The 20,716-nt window shown below is 42.6% G+C and overlaps 1 protein-coding gene across 1 annotated transcript in view; it reads left to right on the plus strand.

Annotated features, from left to right (window-relative positions):
- The first annotated feature begins 2,848 nt into the window (after positions 1-2,848).
- Positions 2,849-20,716, plus strand: part of LOC129333457 (carbonic anhydrase 3-like) — a 30,812-nt gene continuing 12,944 nt past the window's right edge. Inside the window, exons 1-3 of the mRNA XM_054985143.1 lie at positions 2,849-2,960; positions 6,996-7,193; positions 20,341-20,459. Coding sequence (XP_054841118.1) covers positions 2,855-2,960; positions 6,996-7,193; positions 20,341-20,459 — 423 coding nt within the window. The 5' untranslated portion in view covers positions 2,849-2,854. The remainder of the gene's footprint in view (positions 2,961-6,995; positions 7,194-20,340; positions 20,460-20,716) is intronic.

Raw genomic sequence — 20,716 nt, forward strand, 5'->3', positions numbered from 1 at the left:
TAATAATTTTATTCTCTTGTTTATAGATGACATGCTGTCTTGAATAATTATATTAAAAGTGAGCTATAAATATTTTCAATAAATATCTAAGAGATCCTATGATAGGATCGATGAAATCGCCGGCATGCAAGAAAAGCGCTAATAAAATTAGCTTTCATTTTCTCCTTACTCTTTCAGGGAAGCATCACTGGTTTTATTTTGTTTAAAATATTTATATGCTACCTTTTGGCTCAACAGTCCTACCAATATGAGAAAACTCATGTGTGATAAAAATGGCTACAAGGCTCAATAAAAGGCAGCATTTTTTTAAAGTGTGGTACCCCCCACCTCTAAAAAGACAATTCTTTTCATAGTGCAAACCAAAGCAGAATTACACCCTTTATTGACATTAATTGAGTCCACCATCCCCTAAGTGGCCTTCCATGCCGCCGAGCAGCGCGGAGGGCAATCTCAACTCCCCTCTGTCTGGAGATCAGGGGGTGGGGCCACCAGCCATGTGACCATTTTCAGAAGGTTCCGGAACTCCGTTCCACCGCGTTCCTGCTGAAAAAAAGCCCTGTACCTATTTTAATAAATAAATTAATAAACTGTGTTCAGTGGAGTGATAGGATAGGGGTAAGGTTGCCAACCTCCAATTGGTGGCTGGAGATCTCCCAGAATTACAACTTATCTCCCGGCTACAGTTCCCCTGGACAAAATGATTGCATGGGAGGGTGGACTATATGGCATTATACCTTTGAGAGGTACCTCTCCTCCCCAAATCCCACCCTGTCCAGGCTCTATCCTCCAAATCTTCAGGAATTTCCCAACCTGGAGCTGGAGGTAGATGGATAGGAATCCACCCCCAAATGGTCCTAGGAGGGTATAATCATTTAAGAACTTTGTTGGAAGGAAAATTTAAAAGCTGCTTGAATTGATAAAGCATAGGAAGGTTCCCTTGGAAAAGTGGAAGGCAGTAGGAAAGGAGGAAGACCTAAAACAAGATGGCTTGACTCAATAAAAGAAGCCACGCCCTCCAGTTTGCAGGATCTGAGCAAGTCTGTTAACGATAGGATGTTTTAGAGGTCTTTCATTCATAGGATCGCCATAGGTTGGAGGTGACTTGACGGCACAGAACACAGGATGGTTCCAGGATTATCATAGTGTCCAGCATTTTAACAAGCTATTCATGGAACCCACTTTGTTTGGTCACAGAGCCTCCCCATTAGACCAGATCAAGAGACAAAAAGCACAGCCAATGCAAATGCTAGCCGGGAGAGGAGTTTCCAGGGGTCAGATGTCAGGTTTTCTCTGCTGTGCCAGGCACTTACAGTCATATAGAAATTGCTGTTTGTCCCGTTTGTACTTAAGACTTCTTTCTATGTACAGAAGCATGACTTTGCTCCTTTTCTCTAAGGAAACCAGGTTATAGGTGATGTGAAAGACCTGAAAACCTGGAGGGCCGCTGTCCATCAGAATCGGCAACACTGACCTTGCTAGACTCATCATCAGACTCCGAATAAGCCAACTTCATGCGTTCATGTGGACTACTTTTGAAAGAGGATGAAATTTAAGGAATATCTCATATTAGTGCTATAAATCAATAAAGGGGCTTTAGGTTTGTTTCTTTAATTTGGTAAATGCAATACCTTTGATTTCTATAGCAACTATATTTTTAACATAGTATGACAGCCAGTGTGCTGTAGTCTCTAAAATGCCACTGGACTCTTGTTTTATTTTGCTGTTACAGACTAGCACAGCTATCTGTAATAAAGAAACAGTACAGTACAGATGCTCAGTGGGTATAGTGGTTAGGGTATCAGACTAAGATCTAGGAAATCCAGGTTCAAATCCTGGCTCAGATATGGAAGCTTGCTGGATGACTTTGGGGCAGTCACACTCTCGCAGCCTAGCCTACCCTACAGGGTTGTTATGAGGATAAAACGGAGGAGAGGAGAATAATGTAAGCTGATTTGGACCTCCACTAGGGAGAACACTGGTGCATAAATGAAGTGAATAAATAAATACATGCTGATACTGTCACAGTCTTTTGTTTATGTCATTTATAGTCTGCCTTTCTCACTGAGACTCAAGACAGATTACACAGTGTGAGATTAGTACAATCAGTAGCAAGGACAAGGGCAGGCATTTCCATACAGTGTCATGGACATTTCCATAAACAATTAGTTTGTACAATTTGTTCTATTCTATTCACATTTTTATAGATCATAGGGAATTTTCAAAGCAAGTACATAAGGTACATGGAGATTCATGGTGGTATCATTTCAGATAAATTTGGACTAAAATCACATCACATTATAAACAAACAACATGTTTCTCCCATCACCATTACCACATCTCATAGGTAACTTGAATGTAAAATCTACTAAGAAAGAAAGAAAGAAAGAAAGAAAGAAAGAAAGAAAGAAAGAAAGAAAGAAAGAAAGAAAGAAAGAAAGAAAGAAAGAAAGAAAGAAAGAAAGAAAGAAAGAAAGAAAGGTTTTAATTCCCTTGCAATGTCCAAGTCCTAGCTATTACTGCATTGGAGCAGAAAAACACACCAGAAAGCGCCATTCAAAGAGTCTCTCGAGGTTTCCCTTGACGACTTCTCCAGCCCAGAGGCGACCCAGGCGTCTCCCATCCTTTGCCTAGCAGAGCCCCTGAGCGTAGCAGAATGGTCGGTTGAAAGCCAACCTGCCCCCCACCCCCGCCCGCTCAGCTGTCTCCGAAAGGGAAACCTCGGAGCCGCGCTTCGGGGGAGCCTGCCGCTGGCTCCTCCCTCCGCCCGTTCGCTGCGCCTGCAGCCATAATCGCCCCCGCGTCCCCTCTGCGCGCCTTGGCGCTGGCCGAGCCCTATAAATGGCCCGGGCGCCCAATGATCGCGGTGCAGCATCCCGCGCCAGCAGCCGCAGCGCCCGCCGAGCAGAGCCAGACCATGACCCAGCAGCCACCCCCTCCGTGGGGCTATTCCAAGGAGAACGGTGAGTTCCCCCGGGCAGCCGGACGCTGCCCCCGCTGCCCCCACCCCCAGCATAGGGAAGGCTGAGGGCGCCAGGCTGAGGGCGCGGGCCAGCTCTCCGGCCGCAGCACCCGCAGGCGGCAGGACTTCCTCAGCGGGAGGAGCCGGCCAGCATCTCTCGTCGCTAGTCGCGCGCGCTGTGGAGTACCTGTTGGTTTACCGTATTTATTTATTTTTCAGCGCCACATTCAACAACCATAATATAGCAAACCTTTTTCAGTAAGAAGGATTAAAAACAAAATAGTTATACAACCGTCCAAAATACATAGAAAAACACCGAAATATAAGGCATGACCAATATCAACAGCGACTGCAACAGCGACTGACCCTTCTGGTCAGATTAGTGCCTACTCGGAGCATGAACTCTGGGGCTTACCCAAGGCCACCTGCAGAGTTCATGGCAGTAGTGGGAGTCAAACCAGCAGAGTTAGTGCAACCACCAAACCACTATACTACAACAGATAAAAGGAGAGCAGCTGTATTCTGAGCTCCGGAGACCTCTTTTTTTAGTATTATGCATTGCAAAGTCAACTAAATAAACAGATTAAACAGAAAATAGGATTGTGCTTTAAGGAAATGGTTCAGAGAGATGCTTTGGTGCAGGGACAGTTTGTAGACTATGCTATTGTGTATCATTTGTTGTTGTCAGTATGCTCCTACTGGATGGTTCAGAGTTTGTTTAATATGCCATATTAATCTGCTTATGTTGTGTTTCATCATTGTTTTCTTCAGCACTGTGTCAGATCTCTGCTTGTGTTGTTTCAGCATAATTTTTAGTTCTGTAGTGGATTTCTGCTTGCTTTCAAATTTCTGTTACCCTTACCCTATTTTATTGTTTATTGAAAGTCTCAGCTGTTGATTGTATTGATGTAGTCTGTGAAATTTGCCTTGAGTCTCCATGAGAAAGGTGGACTTTAACTAACATAAATTTAAAAAATAGAAACTCCATAAGGTTCTGCAGGCAAAGTTACATGTTCTGTAAATTAACTTTTTTGTTTACTAAAATTAGGCATACATTTGTAGAGAAGCTTTAAGCATTTAAACTGTCATAGCTACCACAAAAAGTTGTGTAGCCCCGTAAAGAGTAATTTATTTATTGTGGCATAAGTGTTTATGAAACTTAGCAAATCTAACCTTTTCTTGATGATGAATCGTTTACCAATTCTGGCTAATTTTTTTGTACAGAGCATGGCAGAGAACTTTCTTGTTTTCATTTTTATTTACACATATGTTTGTAAGTGTATAGGTATTTTATGTACTTATTTTAAACATTTCTATCCCACCTTACCTCTTCAAATTCAAGGTGGCCAACAATACCACCACCAAGGCACAAGGACATAAAATGTCTCTCTGTCTGTGTCACTGTCTGTCTGTTTCTCTCTCTCTCTCTCTCTCTCTCTCTCTCTCTCTCTCTCTCTCTCTCAATATAACATAAAACTTTCAGAATTCCATTCAGTTTCACACTAAGACTGAGTTCCAGATACTGGCCTTGGAATATTGATGATAGCATTAAAGGTGCTCAAAGCAGGCACCTTTAGTGATACTAGCATACTGCTCTGTTCCAGGCTCTAGCCATTTGACATTAGCCAGTGTGCCAAGTGGCCTTTAGGCAGGAACATTGCTGCCAGTGGCAACATCCAGTCTGTACTTTTATTGGCTCCTTGTGTCTCTAGGTATAAAGCCTGGGCATGGGCAGAGGCTTGAGCCCTTGGCTTTTGGCCCTGGCTCATGCCCTTTGGCTTTGAATGAGATGGCCTGTAGGAACCAAGGCTGAATCCAAGATATAGTCAGTTATTTTTTGTCTTGGTTAAGTTATACTTTTAATGTCATATTTGGAGTGTATTTTTGTAGCACTGTAAGTCACCTTGGGTCCTTTTGGGGAGAAATTGGGGAATAAAGTTTCTAAGTAACTAATGAAATACATGCGATGTCTCTCCTTTTATAAAGTGCTAACTGTAACCAGTGCTGCAAGATGTGGCGGCGGCTGCTGGTTTAGAACGATTTAAAAGAGGGTCCATAAATTTAGCTATCAGAACTAAAGAGCCTCCAAAGTGAGAGGGAATGTGCCACAGAATACCAGTGGCTGGGAGACAACAGCAGGAGGGAGCCATTGTCTAGGTTCCTTGCTAATGGGCTTCCTCAGAATGATCTTCCCCGGAAAGATCTCAGCATCTTGGCTGGATGGGAATTCAGGCCGACCTTAGAGGACTGTTCTCATGTTCTTATTTCTATCCTGTAGCCATACCAATACTGCTAACTGACCCAGTAATGGTTATTTACATGGATGTGTTGGAAGGGAGAGGTTGCCCAAACATTGTTTAGAACTTTTTCATTTTTGGCTAACTGCCAGTTAACAGTTTGGTTGATTTTGCAGTGCATATTTTTAAAAAATGAATGAAATGCCCTTCCTGTACTAAAACAAAATATTGAAAAGTACCTGGGAAAACCTTGAAATCTCAAGGATACTTAGTTGAAAAGGATTTTTGTGTAGAAGGTGTTTTTTGTGTGTGTGCAAAGCTCTAGTAAATGAACATTGTAAAACAACTAGGGCACGATCCAGGTATTTACTTTACTGTTAAGACCAATGTTGAGGAAATTGTTAAATCCCTCAGTATGCCAATTTGCGGCCCCCCCTTTCTTAGTCTGAGTAATTAACCAAGGCTGCAAAATTAATGATCTCAGAAGTAAAGTTTATTTTCCAATAAACCTGATGCACATAGCAGGTGGCAAAAGTGCATGCCAGAACTTGGTAGCAGCCACTTTTATACTTTTCAAAAGGAGAAGATACAAGTAAACAATTTTGTTTACACAACAAGAAATTATTACATGAATATGTGAACAGTCAAGAGAATATATAAACAATCTAATGAAAGTTACATGATGTTCAAATGTGATAGATTGACAGGTTAAGTTCATATCAGCTTTGAGTCAAATATTATAAACAAAATCCTAAAACTGCATTGATATCTAGACATGTCTAAGAGAAGATATGCCCAAGGTTGAGAGAGAAGGGCAATAAGGGAAAACATCCGAGCCCTTGTTCACTCAAGGATTCGTATGCTTGCTAAGTTCAATTTGCCTTTTATCTTATACTGACTAAGCACAAGAAGGACAGAGTAAAATGAAATAATAAACATAAAATGTGTGTGAGTTCATGTTAATCTGAGACACTTTAGTTACTCCAGAGCATAGCAAAGGTAGGTGAGATAAAGAAAGAGTAGTGTACCACAAAATTCCCTGACAACCCATTTATTTCAATAGGTTTGGTAAGCACACGTTTAAGTCTGTTAAACATCAGTTTAAATCAAGAGGAATGAAAGGGGTTACACTCTGATTGGATTACACCCTCTATCATTAGATTATGCTATATATTTTGTTTATTTTCTGCAGATGTGAAAGAATGCGTAGTTTTTATTAAACTATCCTTTCTTTTTGCATTTTCATGAAATAATTGACTCAGCTGGGGAAAAGACACAATTCCAACAGTCACGCATTGTAGCTGAGTAAGGTTGATTCATTTCAGTAGAGCTTCCGCACAATTTTTACAAATTCTCTTGGATGAGTGGAGATTTCATAGCAGAGGTGCTGGGCAGAATATATGTATCGACCTTTCATACTCCATGTATATCCTTATGTGCATATGTACGTGCCATCAAGTTGCAATTGACAGATGGCGACCCCAGCCAGGGGCTTTCAAGGCAACTGAGAAGAAGAGGTGGTTTGCCATTTCCTTCGTCTGCAGAGTCTTCCTTGGTGGTCCCCCATCCGGTTTCCAACCCTGCTTATCTTTCAAGATCTGATGAAATCAGGCTACACATACCTTTATCGAACTCCATGCTAACGATAAAATAAAATGTGCGTGCCTGGCTGGGAATGAACTATTCTTGTCTAATGGAACGCTAACAGCTTGCAACTAAACAAGCAGGAAAGCTGTTGCGCAATATTTCCCTTCTGGCAACTGTTCAGAATATGACACTTCCTTACTTCTTTTGATTAGGGCCTGATCGTTGGCATGAAACTTACCCATTGGCCAAAGGAAATAATCAGTCGCCAATTGCAATCCTTACCAAAGATGTCTTTAAAGACCCTGTTCTTCTGCCTTGGTTTACGGGTTATGATCCAGGCGCATCTAAGACCATAAAAAACACTGGGAAAACTTGCCGGATTGCCTTCGATGATACCTTTGATCGCTCAGGTTAGTTTACGTTTTATTTTTGTAAATAATTGTGATTATCTGTGTACCTCAGCTTAATTTGTGGAGGAAGGAGGTGAACTATGGGGAATGGAGAAAGAGGCAAAAGGTTTTTAAAAATTCCTTTGTCTCCATTTCTTTCCCCTAAGTTATTGAAGAGAAGGGAAAGAAGAAAGAGCCCTTTGCTGCTGCCTCCTACATTTCCCATCCCAGTCCATTTTATCAGCAACTGCTTCAAACTTTGCATTTATCCCTAAACCTATCATTGGGGTTGGGATCTGAGGCTTGCTGAACCCCCTTCCTTCCTTCCTTCCCCATAGTCCTGTTGACAAGTTATAGTGAGCACATGTGTAATCCACATACAACATATACTTACTTATTGACAAGACAGAACCTTTATTGGCATAACCGTAACAGTGTCAACAACATATACTTGATTTTTCTTTATATGTGCATTGAGTAATGTTTAGGTTACAGTCAATGCATGTACAACTAAATGCATGAGTTAAAACCCACATTTACCCAGGTGCTGGTCCCCATTTTCATTTGTACAATGAGCATGTGTTGGGGCTTTCTTAACAGCAGGGTATATGTGCATTTATTGTAATGTGCACAGAGCAAGTAGGGGTTTGAGGCTCCGTATAAATACAGCCAGCGCTATTATCCCCACTGTCTCAGTGCCTGTACCCTGGCATCTCCACTGGAGACAGTCCTGAGTGGTAGAAAGAAGTGTGTGTACACTATTCACATCCAGAGCCATTATTTAGGATTTGAGGATCAGTGTGGACATTCTCACCCTGTCCTATTCTCTTCTCCCTTTATTTAGGCTCTAAAAATTTAGCTATTTCCAAGGTCTTGAAACCTGTATGTATTTGTCGACAGATAAGAAATAGCATCTAATTACATGCTGTGAAACAATGTAGGAAAGACTCTATATTGTCAATTTATAGGCTGGGGGCCCATGAGGAATCATGGAGGAACAATTTTGGAATTGCCCCTCCCCCAGACCCCTGCTTCTAGAATTCTATAAGCTTCTGGGGTCTGGTGCAGGATAGTTTTCCTCCTTTTGCCCCTTGAACCTTCTCTTAATATTTCCATGCTCCTAGAGCATGTTCTGGCTCATGTATGTCTGTTTCTTTCTTTTGGTTAATTTACGAAGTCATATTTTTATACATATCTAAGGAGTTTGTAAAGCATGTGGAAATCTTTAGCTCGTCTGTGCATGGCCCGGTTGTGCTGTTTTCATTATCATAGTGGGGGCCACCCACTTGACTATTAAAAGAAGTGATGATTCCAAGCAAATAATGAATGGCCCCATATGTTTCAAACACTGCATAGAAAATGTGTGACTGCCATTCCAAAGGTGCATGGGAATGTAAAGAACACTAAATAACTCAAGACATTTGACCCTGGAATGGATGATGATGCCACAGGCAAGCAACACTGATATGATGTTTATTTTGAACATAAATAATCATGAGGTTTCAGCTGAGCAATTTTTCCCTGGGGGAATTTCTTTCTGTTCCAAGAGAACATTCCAAATGTCTACCTTCCTCTCTTGTAACAGGAGACAAAAATATCAGAGAGGGAAAGGCTGGAACACTAAAGGCCATAAGTTGGGTTTGATCTTTAATATGAAAGGAAGGTCTCTGTCAAAGAGTTAAACTCAAAATACATTGGTTGTTGTGGATTTTCCGGGCTGTATTGCCATGGTCTTGGCATTGTAGTTCCTGACGTTTCGCCAGCAGCTGTGACTGGCATCTTCAGAGGTGTAGCACCAAAAGACAGAGATCTCTCAGTGTCAGTGTCTCAGTGTGACTCCTCTGAAGATGCCAGTCACAGCTGCTGGCGAAACGTCAGGAACTACAATGCCAAGACCACGGCGATACAGCCCAGAAAATCCACAACAACCAATGTTCTCTGGCCGTGAAAGCCTTCAACAATACATCAAAATACATTGGATGTCCACAATTCATTTCTTACCGTCTCATTTGGATCATGTAGCTACTGTATCTGGGGTGATCATAACAGCCTAACCCTGTTTATGCAATCCAATGAAATAAAATCAAGGCTTGATTGCTATTGCAAAATTCATGAAATCAATCTCATGAAAGGCAGTAATAATGTGTGAAAAGGTTGTCATGCACTGTCTATACTAGAAACAGCATCCTGATCCTTTCCCTATTTCTTCTTCAAGCCAAATTTTACACATGTGCTGCCTTCCCATTGGAGATGGGTTTGTATTTTGTACTCAAGCATCCATACCTGATTAAGATTAAAAAAGAACTGGCCACAATGGACAGTGTTTCAGCCAAAGGCCTTTGTTATCCAAAGCTTGAAAGTAAGCAGAAAGGCATGTTCTAACTTTAGCAAACTTCCCATGGCCGGTGGCACATTATTGTAAAGAACTACATACTTGAGCCTGTAATATTTCTGTTGAACCCAAAATCTAAAATCAAAGGAAAATATGATATTAATTGTTAACAATTGGAAGCCTGGACTGATTTCCATGATGATGCAATAGATTATAAGCCAATTGTGCTGCCACAAAGGGGTAATCTCTGTCTCTGGTGTAAACAACCTTATAGAGCTTATAATGGCATGGGGAACAGTATTCTGCCTGAATATCTTGTAGAAAGAGCAGGATAAAAACCAAATAAATAAATATACCAAGAACCATCAGCAGTGCTTGGGCAAGAACTCACACTGTGCGCAAAGAGAAAATTCTAAAGCCATTCTTGTGATCTTGCTTATACCACATGTTGCACAAGTGGAAAAACAGCTTTAAATGTAATTGTACATTTCTTGCATAATATTCTTGCATGAGATGTAAATTGGCCTTCTGTGAGCTGGCAATGCCTTCCACACACAGAAAGGCACTTTTGGATCCAAGCACAGAACAGACCATAATGTTTTAACATAATTATATATCATTTGTAATTTATATAACATAAAATATCATGCACATTGGTCTTCAGTGTGACATAAACCCTGATGGATATACAAACAGCCAACACTGTAGTGCTAGAGTGGCAAACTAGGATTTGGGCAACTCGGCTTCAATTCCACACTGCCATGGAAGCTCATTGGGTGACTTTGGGTCCGTCACGCCCTCTCAGCATAATCTGCCTCACAGGGCTATGAGGAAAAAATGGAGGAGAGGAGAATGGTGTGAGCCGCTTTGGGTCCTCATTGGGGAGAAGGGTAAGGGTATAAATGAAGTAAAAACAAATAAATAAATATTGTCCTTCAAATCTGGGAATGCTTGGTAACTGTGTGAAGATTGACAGAGATGGACTGTCCCTTTGGTTTACTCGGAAAAGTTCCCCGTGGACCACTCCCCTGGAGGATTAAAGGGGCCAGGAGAAAGCTGAGCCCAGTGGCCCTGTGGTGCTGGTGGCGTCACAGGGCTTATGCAGCTAGGACTGGTGCTGTGGCAACAATGGCAACAGGTGCAGTCTCATACCATCGTAGGGGCCGTTTGGTTCAACCCGCTTGGTCCAGTCTGCTCCTGCAGATTGAGTTTAATAGATGCCACTCTTCCAGATGAGGTTAAGAAGTTTAAAAGCATTATTTGCTACGTGTTTGTCACTTTAATAGAAGTATTTCAGTATCTATTTTCTAAGTTTCCATCTGTTGCCTGTATAGTCATATTCTATGCTATACTTCACAGAGAAATCATTGACAAAATTTGAACAAACCTTGTATCAGTAGCAATATTAAAATATTGTGCTCATGCAACAGTGTTTTTAACTAGCCTAAATATGGTGAGAACTGGGTACTCCAAAAGCCAATCTTTATTTTAATTTATTTTTTATGTTATTTATATAGTCTGCCTTAAACACACATGGATAGTACTGAGATTGATGAGACTCTGCTCAAACAACTGTTAATCTACTATTTATTCACCATTCTGGGAAGGACCCATGCAATACTTACAAGCATGAATCAGACGGTGCCTGCAGTTCACAACTCACTTCAGCTAAGATCCCTCACTTTTTCTAGTTTAATATTAAGGACTGGTTCTGCAATTCTGACCTCATTTATGATGAAGTAGGTACAGGTAAAGGTAGTCCTCTGTGCAAGCACCGAGTCATTACTGACTCATAGGGGGATTGGCAGGCTTTTTACGGGGTGGTTTGCCATTGCCTTCCCCAGTCATCTACGCTTTACCTCCAGGAAACTGGGTACTCATTTTACTGACCTCGGAAGGATGGAAGGCTGAGTCAACCTTGAGCCAGCTACCTAAACCCAGCTTCCGCCGGGATCGAACTCCGATCGTGAGCAGAGCTTGGGCTGCAGTACTGCAGCTTACCACTCTGTGCCACGGGGCACTTATGATTAAGTAATTCTTATTTATTTCAGTAGAATTTTCTTCCATGCTTTCCCTACCCTTCCATGGGTTGGAAAGCAGCTGGAAAGGGGAGTTTTAAGTGGTCAGCTCTTTGACTTAAGCAGCTTCTCTTCCACTCCTCACGGCACCCTTTGAATCTAATTTTTTTAATAGCTGAGAGACTGATACATGCATTTCCTATGTAATCTCTAGTTTGGCCTAAGTCAAGTGGTTTTTATAAGTTTTTGACCACACAATTAAGTTACAGTTCCCAAATATTTATTAAGGAGGTGCTTGGATAATCGTTTTCGATAGGACTTGTATCCAGTGTTTAAGGATTAGAACCCTTGGTTGTTTATTTTAAACGGTTACAACTACATACAGGCAAGGTGTCACACATTCATGTCGTGTTATGTGATCCTAGTGTAGCTGTTGTTACATCCTATCTTATGCACATGTGCTGGAGCACCAAGTCCTAGGATTTGGCTCTTTAGATACTCATCCTAGTGGAAATTCTGCTATTGATGTCAGTGTGGAGCCAGGCTTCTCCCTCTCGTCTGGCTGTCCTCATTTATCTTATGGACATGACAGAATTTATCCATTCTTCATGCAGCTCTTAGAGATCTTTACATAACTTCATGTTGTTGATGGTGATTTATTTTTGCATTGATGCATACCAATCAGAATGAGAAGAATCACACAGCTGAAACAGAGAGATGGTGCTTTGTGCAGGCATTTCTGTGCCAACTACAGACAGAAAAGTCAAAGTTAAGCCTTCCCTCTGTGCTTAACACATCTTTTATCTTTGGGTATTCCAGCACATAGGGTATCAATCACTGTCATGTGACCAGCAGTGTCCTGGCACAAAAGGATTTAAGACCTGTGTTAGCATCAACTTTGAAATTCCATGCCATTGCTGGAGGTCAAAAAACTTGAACGTTGTTCAAACAAAAGCCTTCAGGGATTGCCACAGTAAATTGGGTTATCAGCTTTCTTCCTCTAGAGACATAGGTTCCTTTCCTTTTTTAGGCTGCAAACAAAGACATTTGGTAGTTCAAGAGGCCTTGGGCTAGAACAGTGGGGTAGGATGAGAGAGATCAGGAATAAAGTCTACCCTTTTGCAGGTGCTCTTCATTCTATGCCAAACTATCATACAATAAAAGCCTCATTTCTATTAACAGTTGTTTTCAATTACGAACAATAGCATTGCTTTAGATGGAAAATTTCCTTCTTGGAAATTCAAGCCCCATAATTACACATTAATAAACACGCATAGCTGACTTTATTGAACATAATGACAAAGAACGTGTCAAAACAGTCTGCTGAGGCAATGTTTATTTATTTCTGGACCTGTTAATATATTCTTACTGACATAGCCAACTGCTCTGTACTGTTACTTTTTTTTAAATAATAAAGCAACCTGGCACAGATATCATTTTGTATCTTGGGGAAGAGGGAGCATCACTATTTTCACTTGTGAATTATCACCTGTCACTGTAAATCTTGCAACAGGTGAGGCTTTTGAAACCTTCACATTTATAAGACCTGGTCTCCCCATGGCTATATATAACTGGTGTGAAGAGTGCCCTCAAGTCATAGCTGACTTATGGCAACCCCTGGTGGGGGTTTTCTAGCAAGAGACTAACAGGTGGCTTGCCATTGCCTGCCTCTGCAGCCCTGGTCTTTGTTGGAGGTTTCCCATCCAATTACTAACCAAGACTGACCCTGCTTAGCTTCTGCGATCTGATGAGATCAGGCTCACCTGGGCTAGAACTACATTATTTGGCTTTTAGAATTTCTTTTTACCTGGCCATCAGTGACATCTGATGTATAGAAAAATCTGTTGCCCTATGTGTCATAGCCTGCTGGATGCATAAACTGTCACCTTCCCTTTTTTTGTTGGTCTGAGTTTGCCACCAGACCTTTGCATTCATACTTGAAGAATACAGTCAGCAGATCCTGGGCAAAACTAGCCGTTTTGTGTGAAAAGCCCACAATGGACAAAATTTGTTTTGACAGTCCACCTTCAGTAAGAAAAATCTAGCAATGGAGAATATGTGAAATTTACAGGTAAGAGAAACAAATTGTGAACTTGGATACCCCCCTGCAAAGAATATTTCATAATTCCAGATGGATTTTTATTTTTATTTATTTGTATTTACTTCATTAATTCCCCACCTTTCTCCTCAACAGGGACCCAAAGTAGCTTACATCAGTCTCCTTGCCTCTATTTTATCCTTATAACAACCCTGTGAGGTAGGTCAGGCTGAGAGTGTGTGACCAGCCCAAAGTCATCCAGCAAGCTTCCATATCAGAGAGGGGATTTGAATCTGGGCCCCCCAGATCCTAGTCCAATACTCTAATCACTATACTCTGTACTGTATGTAACTTTGTTTAAAACAGACCTAGTCAAAAGGGTGATCAGGACCACTCCCAACTCTTGAAAGATACAATAGTTGGTACATGCGCATTAGACACCTTTGCTAGCAAGACCCTGAAGTTTCTGTCCCCTACTCCAAGTAGGGAACGTTCACCAAATTTAAAAATGATGCTAGTGAAGGAGCAAAGAGATACCCACTTCAACTAAACAATTCTACATGTTGTGCAAAGGAGTTATGTGTCAGAGTTTTTGCACCTCAGAGAGCCGTGGCCCTAATGAATATTTCAACAGAGTGCAAAGTAAGCACATATAGCTACTTTGTCTAGCTTACAGCACAGTTTAAACGTGTTCCATGGGGAAGCTCTTTGCCTTGCCTGTCATGCATTTAAATGGGAGCTCAATCAGCAGCAAACAGATGGTGGCAATAGTATTCCAAACTGAGTCGCAGAATCATTTTTCTCAGAGAGTACATTGTTAGTAGTGATGTGTACAGTGAATTGACTGGAGAAAAGAAATTGGTGTATACAGTACATGCAATCATGTCTACTTCATTCCACTTTCAGTTCTCTACAGCAGCTATCCTAAGACCACTTCTCTGGAAGTCAGCACCATTGAATAATATTAGGCTTACTTCTGAGTAGATTTGCTTAGGCTTGCTGAGTAGCAACATTTTGGTCATAATTGGATTTAAAATAGGGGTTAGATAAAAAGCAGGGCTCATTTTGAGGGGGAACACACCGGAACGCTGTTCCGGCAGTTCCCCAAAGAGGTCACATGTCAGGTGGCCCCGCGCACCTGACTCTTGGCCATTTTGGGCCCATTTTGTCCTGGATTGGAGCTGAAACAGCCCAGATCGGGCCTCTGACGGTGGATCACTCTCCTGCTCAGCAGTGGCCTGATCCTGACCATTTTGGGCCCCTTCCGGCCATTTTCATCCCCTTTTTGCAATTTTGGGCCCAATTTCGGCTCTGAATGGCCAGGATTGGGTCCAAAACAGCCAGGATAGTTGATGCCAGGGGGTGTGGCATATGCAAGTCAGTTATGCCAATGAACCATTTCTGGTGATGTCAAAGGGCATGGCATATGCTGATGAGGTATGCTAATGAGTTATGCTAATGAGTTCCTCCAGCTCTTTTTCTACGAAATGACCCCTGGATAAAAGTAACGGGATTACTAGCAAGATGCCGTTTAATCATTTCTGTTTGATCACATTGAGTCTATGTCAGGTTCTGCCTTGGGTATTGTCCTGTGAGGCACCAGCATGCCTGGCTTTGGACCAGGGGTACCATCAGGGATTATGTGGGCTCCTGCTCTGTGGAAGGAGGGGGGTATACTGCACCCTCTCAATCCTCTCGCAGGCCCGTTCAACCTGACAGAGTCCCAGCTGCCTTCCATGACAGCTGGCCCCTTCCCTCCTCTGGACTTACTCTTCCTTCTCCCCTTCATCTTCCTTATGCTCAGTTTCGCTCGCTCTCCTAAGCTTCTCCACAACCCACCCCGCCCTGTGGGTGGACTTCCCTTTTATCCCTTCCCCCATTCCCTGCTCCACCTGTCAGCCACACACCCCTCCTGAACTCTAGCCACAGCCTTGGCTGACTCAGGCAGCCACACCTGGGTTTGCTGTGCTGGCTGCCCTGGGCAGTCACAACTGTGCCTCCTTTGCTGGCTGCCAAGTTTTCCTGTAGCATGCCTCAGGCAGCCCTACCTGGGGTTGTTTTGCTCCCAGCTTCACCTGGACCAGGCTACTGCCTTCTAGCTGGCCTGCAGGCTGGGCCGTGGCTCTGTGCTGCTTTGGCTGCCTCTCCTCCTGGGCTGGTAAGGCTGCTGACTGACTGCCCTTGCTTCCTGTGCCTCCTCCCTCAGGTCTACTCCCCTCCTGGGGGTCCTCACTCTCCCTGCCTGGCCCCCTGGTCCACCACTGGAGGGTGGAGCTAGCTGGCTTCCACCTGCCTTGCCTGACTCTCTGAGGCTTGGGTGCTTCTCTGCCCTCCTGTGGCTGGGATGCCTCCTTCCCCCCTTCAATTGTTGGTCTGTTCTGGTCCTGGGTGCCCATTGGGGTGGCTGGGTGGCTGTCCCCTAACTGTTTCCCGTCCCCTCCTCCTGGTAAGTTTTGAGGCTGAGCCTCAAATCCCAGGCAGTCTGATAGGAGCTATGAAATGTACAACTTCTCTTGTACATTTTGAACCAGGCCATAGAGGGAAGATCTAAAATTCTATACAATGGGGGAAGGAACAGACAAGAAATACTGTTCTACTCACCTAGTGAAAGCCCCAGGTTTGCAGAAAAATATTAAATGGAAAAAAGGGGGGTTAGAGAAATCTAAATATCCTAGACAATGTATTTTTCTCAAAGAAAAGTATGCCATTGAGATCATGGAGGTTTACGTTGTGAGACCTTGGCAGCCATTTGGGAAATTTCTAAGCAACCTGTAACTAATATTGCTAAGGATTCCAATTTTCAGTTAATGTAAATATGGGGGAGGGAGAAGGGGGGGGGGAGAGAGAGGCTAGAATACAGACGAAGTAAAATATAGGAGTGAGTAAAACAGGAAGGAGTCAACTAAAAAGCGGGGGGAGCATATGCTAAAGATGTGTGAGTGGAACAGAAAAAGATAAACGAGGGTGGCGGGGAAGTAAAAGATAGGTGAGTAAGTGGGAGAGAAGGACTGGGGAGGTAAAGAGGAAAGGCAAAAGTGAGAAAGGAAATGCAGAAATGAGATCTCCCCTGTGAATTCTTACAATTCCCCTTTAATTATATGACAACACTCTGCCTCCATACCTAGAAACTAGGGTCTTAAATTTCATACCCTTCAAACTTTTCTTTTTTTATAATTTGTGCTTTTGAGATTGCTTAGTTTTCTAGCCCTCTAAGCCAAGCTACAAATGATGAATTACACGAGGACTGCACGTGAAGGGAGTTGTAATGTTAGCTGGAAGCTGAGTTTTAAAAGAGATCGGAAGGCTTTGTCAATTTCCCCTCTCTACAGAGCCAGAAGGTTTGTTCATTTCCTCTTTGCCTCCTGAAGGCTCTGTCAGTTTCACCTCCCATTCTAGGAGGTAATGCCTGGACTCAGGTTGCTACCACCCACCGCTGGCGCCAGGGTTTCTGGCGCCCACGGCCACCCCCACGTGCGCGTGCACGCAGTGTGCGCGCGCCCCTCTGGACTGTGTGATGACATCACCATGTGGTGATGTCATCACGCAGCAAAGCCGGGCCCATTGGCCAGTGGGTGGCTGGGGCAGCGCATGGAGGCTGCCCGTGCTCCACACGCTTTCTGCCCTGCCTGGCCTGCGGCTGCTGTGCCTGGCTGGGGGCGTGTAGGGGCGGTGACGGAGGGCTGGCTGCCTGCAGCAGCTGCAGGCGAGGCACGCCAGCTCTGTAGCACGTGCCTCTGCCCCCGGCACCCCCTCCGGCGCCCCCTCCGGCACCTGCAGTGCCTGCCTCACCACCTCAATGGTGGCGCTGGCCCTGCTACCACCTGGTATTCACTTGGCCTGTTTTGAGGAGATTATAGACTTGAAGGAAACATAGTCAGCTTGATAAAACCACAAACAAACAGATTTATTCCAGTGGTATGTGTGACTTTGTTGTTTCTTTGTTTTCCCTTTCTCCAGACTTCTACGGACACGTACTCTTCGAGTGTGAGCTTTATCAAAATATTAGGGCAATCTTCATAACTCCAATTTGTAATCGGTTCCCAGGTAGAAATGACAGATTCTATCTAGATAAGCTTTTAGCCGATAAGGACCATGAAATTACATTAAAGGTGGCAAATTTTGCTGTGCAAGCCATACGGATTAGGAAGTATTTTACAGGGGGAAATATTTAAATATTTTATAATGTTAAGGATTTTAATATTTAATAATTTGGTCTTAGGCACTCAGGTTTTAAGGTTTTAAATATTTAAGACTCTGTACCCTGAAATTTTAGTGAATAGATTTGTAAATAATATGACTTACCATGACTGGGTTGTATGCTATTATTGTGTGGTCCATGACCGTAATAAAGATTGACTGACTGACTTCTCAGTATTATAGTAACAAAGTTACCAGAGAGCTGGGGCCTGAAAGAGTGCAACCATTACAAAGCAGGCTTCCTGTTTTGCTAATTAAAACTTCATAACATGGAACAGGAACAGCACCGAAATCTTACCTATCTTCAGAATACCTAAAGCCCCTAATGGATTCTTTGCCTAACCAGCAAGCTAACTTGTCTCCCACCAAAATCCAACAATATTCAATTCTGTCAGTTGTTCAGCAGTTAAACTGAAACTTTTTCTCCCCTTTTCAACATTCCAGTCCACTGTGTGAAAGTGATTGGCTGAGGCTCCTGGAGAGCAGAACTTGAACCTTCCATCACATCCCCACCTGTACTTTAATACGGGTCTGAGCAACATAAAAGTTAAAAACCTAGAAATGCTAAGTGATAAAGTGGGGAAAATGTTCCCCCCCTTTTTAAAAAAGGGCATGGGAACAGCGTGGGGAAATATAACGGGATCTAAAATGTTCCTAAACACATTATACGACATTGGTTGCATTTATTTTTAAACTTCAATTCACAGTTAAGACAAGGGTGTGCTGTCAAAGGTGTGTTAAGACAAATTCTGGAAGAAACTCTGATCCTTTCAGATGTTTACTTGGGTATCTGTTTGGAAAACTCTTTGTGTCGAATGGCTCCTCCACATGGCCTGGAAGATTTCAATCACATTGCATCTGGGTTTTGCTAGTGTAGCTGTAAATGTTTGAATAGCCACATGATAGAGACTCATATTCTGCTCTTGATCATTCTGTGGTCAGCCAGTCCAATTCTTATGCTTTTGGCCCCAGACATTTCATTTGTTCTTTAAAATTTATATGCTGTCTCTCCAAACTAGCTACCTGAGGTGGTTCACAACCATGTTATTAAAAATGAATATGCAATTAGCAATAATAACAGCTACACTCAGAAGCAATCCCACGACGACCAATATCAAAACAGCTGAAGAGCTTGACTGCAGAAGCACTGTACATAAAACTGAGTTAAAATAATAGGCAGGATAGGCGGGGGATTAATTAGCAATAATAGGCAGAAGGTGGTGGGCTCTCCTCCTTTGGAGATTTTAAGTAGAAACTAGATGGCCATCTGACAGCAATGCTGATTCTGTGAACCTAGGAATGTAAAATAACTATAAAATCTGTAATAAATTGCTAAAATGGAAAACGGAAAGATGGGACAGATTCCATTTAAAAAACTGGGCAAACACCTTTTTTTTTCTTCTATCCTATTTCAGCTCTTTGCAAAATGGGATATGGCCACAATAAATGGAAAAAAACCTCCTTAACATTAGTTACATCTAATTAGAAAAAGGAGAAGTCTCCAGCCATGCTGTTGTGATGATGGACTGCGTTTTGTATTAAGGTTCTTAAAATGAAATTTTCAAATACATTTCCTGTTATGTGGAAGGATTACTCCTTAGTTCCAGGTGTTTTCCTTGCCATTGTATTTTACTGTTCATCTAGTTGGAAGGCAGGCTCTATTTATAGATGAGACAAGTGTGATTTTTTGGCAAAAGCCCAACTTCCCTCTCTACCCACAAAGTGACATGTAATTAATGCATGAATGACAAGTGTGAGTTATTGTTCTGAAATATGATTTCTGTCTACAACTGTTGGCTATAGTACTACTGTTTGACCTCATGTCTCATATACCCAAACAAAGTTCTAAAATCTCTGGGGCTTCTGACTTCCACCCTTCTGTTCCTTTGTATTGACTGTAAGTAACAAAAAAAAAAGCTCCAAAAAGCTTATGCAACAATAATTTTTTTATTCTTTAAATTACCATGACGATGGATTGTGATTATTCTCCCCTTAGCATTGCAAGGTCCCCTTACCCTTCTGGCAGGGGGAACTTATCATATTGATTCCTTTTAGTGTGTGACCAAAGTGCGGAAATGCTCTGAGGGTGGTGTGATGACATCATTTCCAGGAATGACATTGCAAAGGCCTCAGGAGAGGTCCTGCGCTTTGCACTGGGCCGATTTGGGCTCCCAGGGCTTGTGTGATGATGTCAATCCCAGGAATGATGTCATCACACTGCACTAGGAATGCACCTGGGGGGCCCTGTCCCTCTGCCTTTCCCTCCTGCTGGCTGGGTGAGTGGTGGCAAGGAGTGGAGGGTGGCAGTGGGGGATCCCCCGCCCCCACTGGGGGACCTGACAGCCCTATGAATCTCCCCTCCCTAATTATTGAAAGAAATGAACAATGGTAATTTCTGCTCATTATAGTAGTACTTGGAATAAATGTTACAGATGCTTCCTTTTAAAAAGTGGGAAGCCACGCTCCAAAAGATAAAATACAACAGATTCCAGGTACTGTTTTTTTAAAAAGCTCCCACACTGCATGGTTGTACATTGCTTTGGCAGCTGACTATTTTCTATTAACGGAGGTTGTTTATTACAGTATTGAGGGGTGGACCGCTCCAAGGAATTTACAGGCTGCGTCAGCTCCACATCCACTGGGGTTCTACAGATGACAAAGGCTCTGAGCATGTTGTGGATGCAACAAGGTATGCAGGAGAGGTGAGTGTTTGCATGGTAAATGATATAAAATGCCTCCCTATCATTCCCACCTAATCTGAGTAGGAAAACCAGTCTTAAATTCCAGGGAAATATTGTCCAGTTATTATTCAAAATATTTCCATTTCCATTCTCAGTTCTGAAACCATTTTAAGCAGATTAATGACATTATAAATGAGGTCTGTTGGCCACCAAGTGCTTTAATAATGTTATCCTATGAGAGGATGAGGTCCTGGCAGCTTGTTTCTTGAGAACAAAAA

This window comes from Eublepharis macularius, chromosome 7 (genome assembly GCF_028583425.1).
Source record: "Eublepharis macularius isolate TG4126 chromosome 7, MPM_Emac_v1.0, whole genome shotgun sequence".
Classification (NCBI taxonomy): Eukaryota; Metazoa; Chordata; class Lepidosauria; order Squamata; family Eublepharidae; genus Eublepharis; species Eublepharis macularius.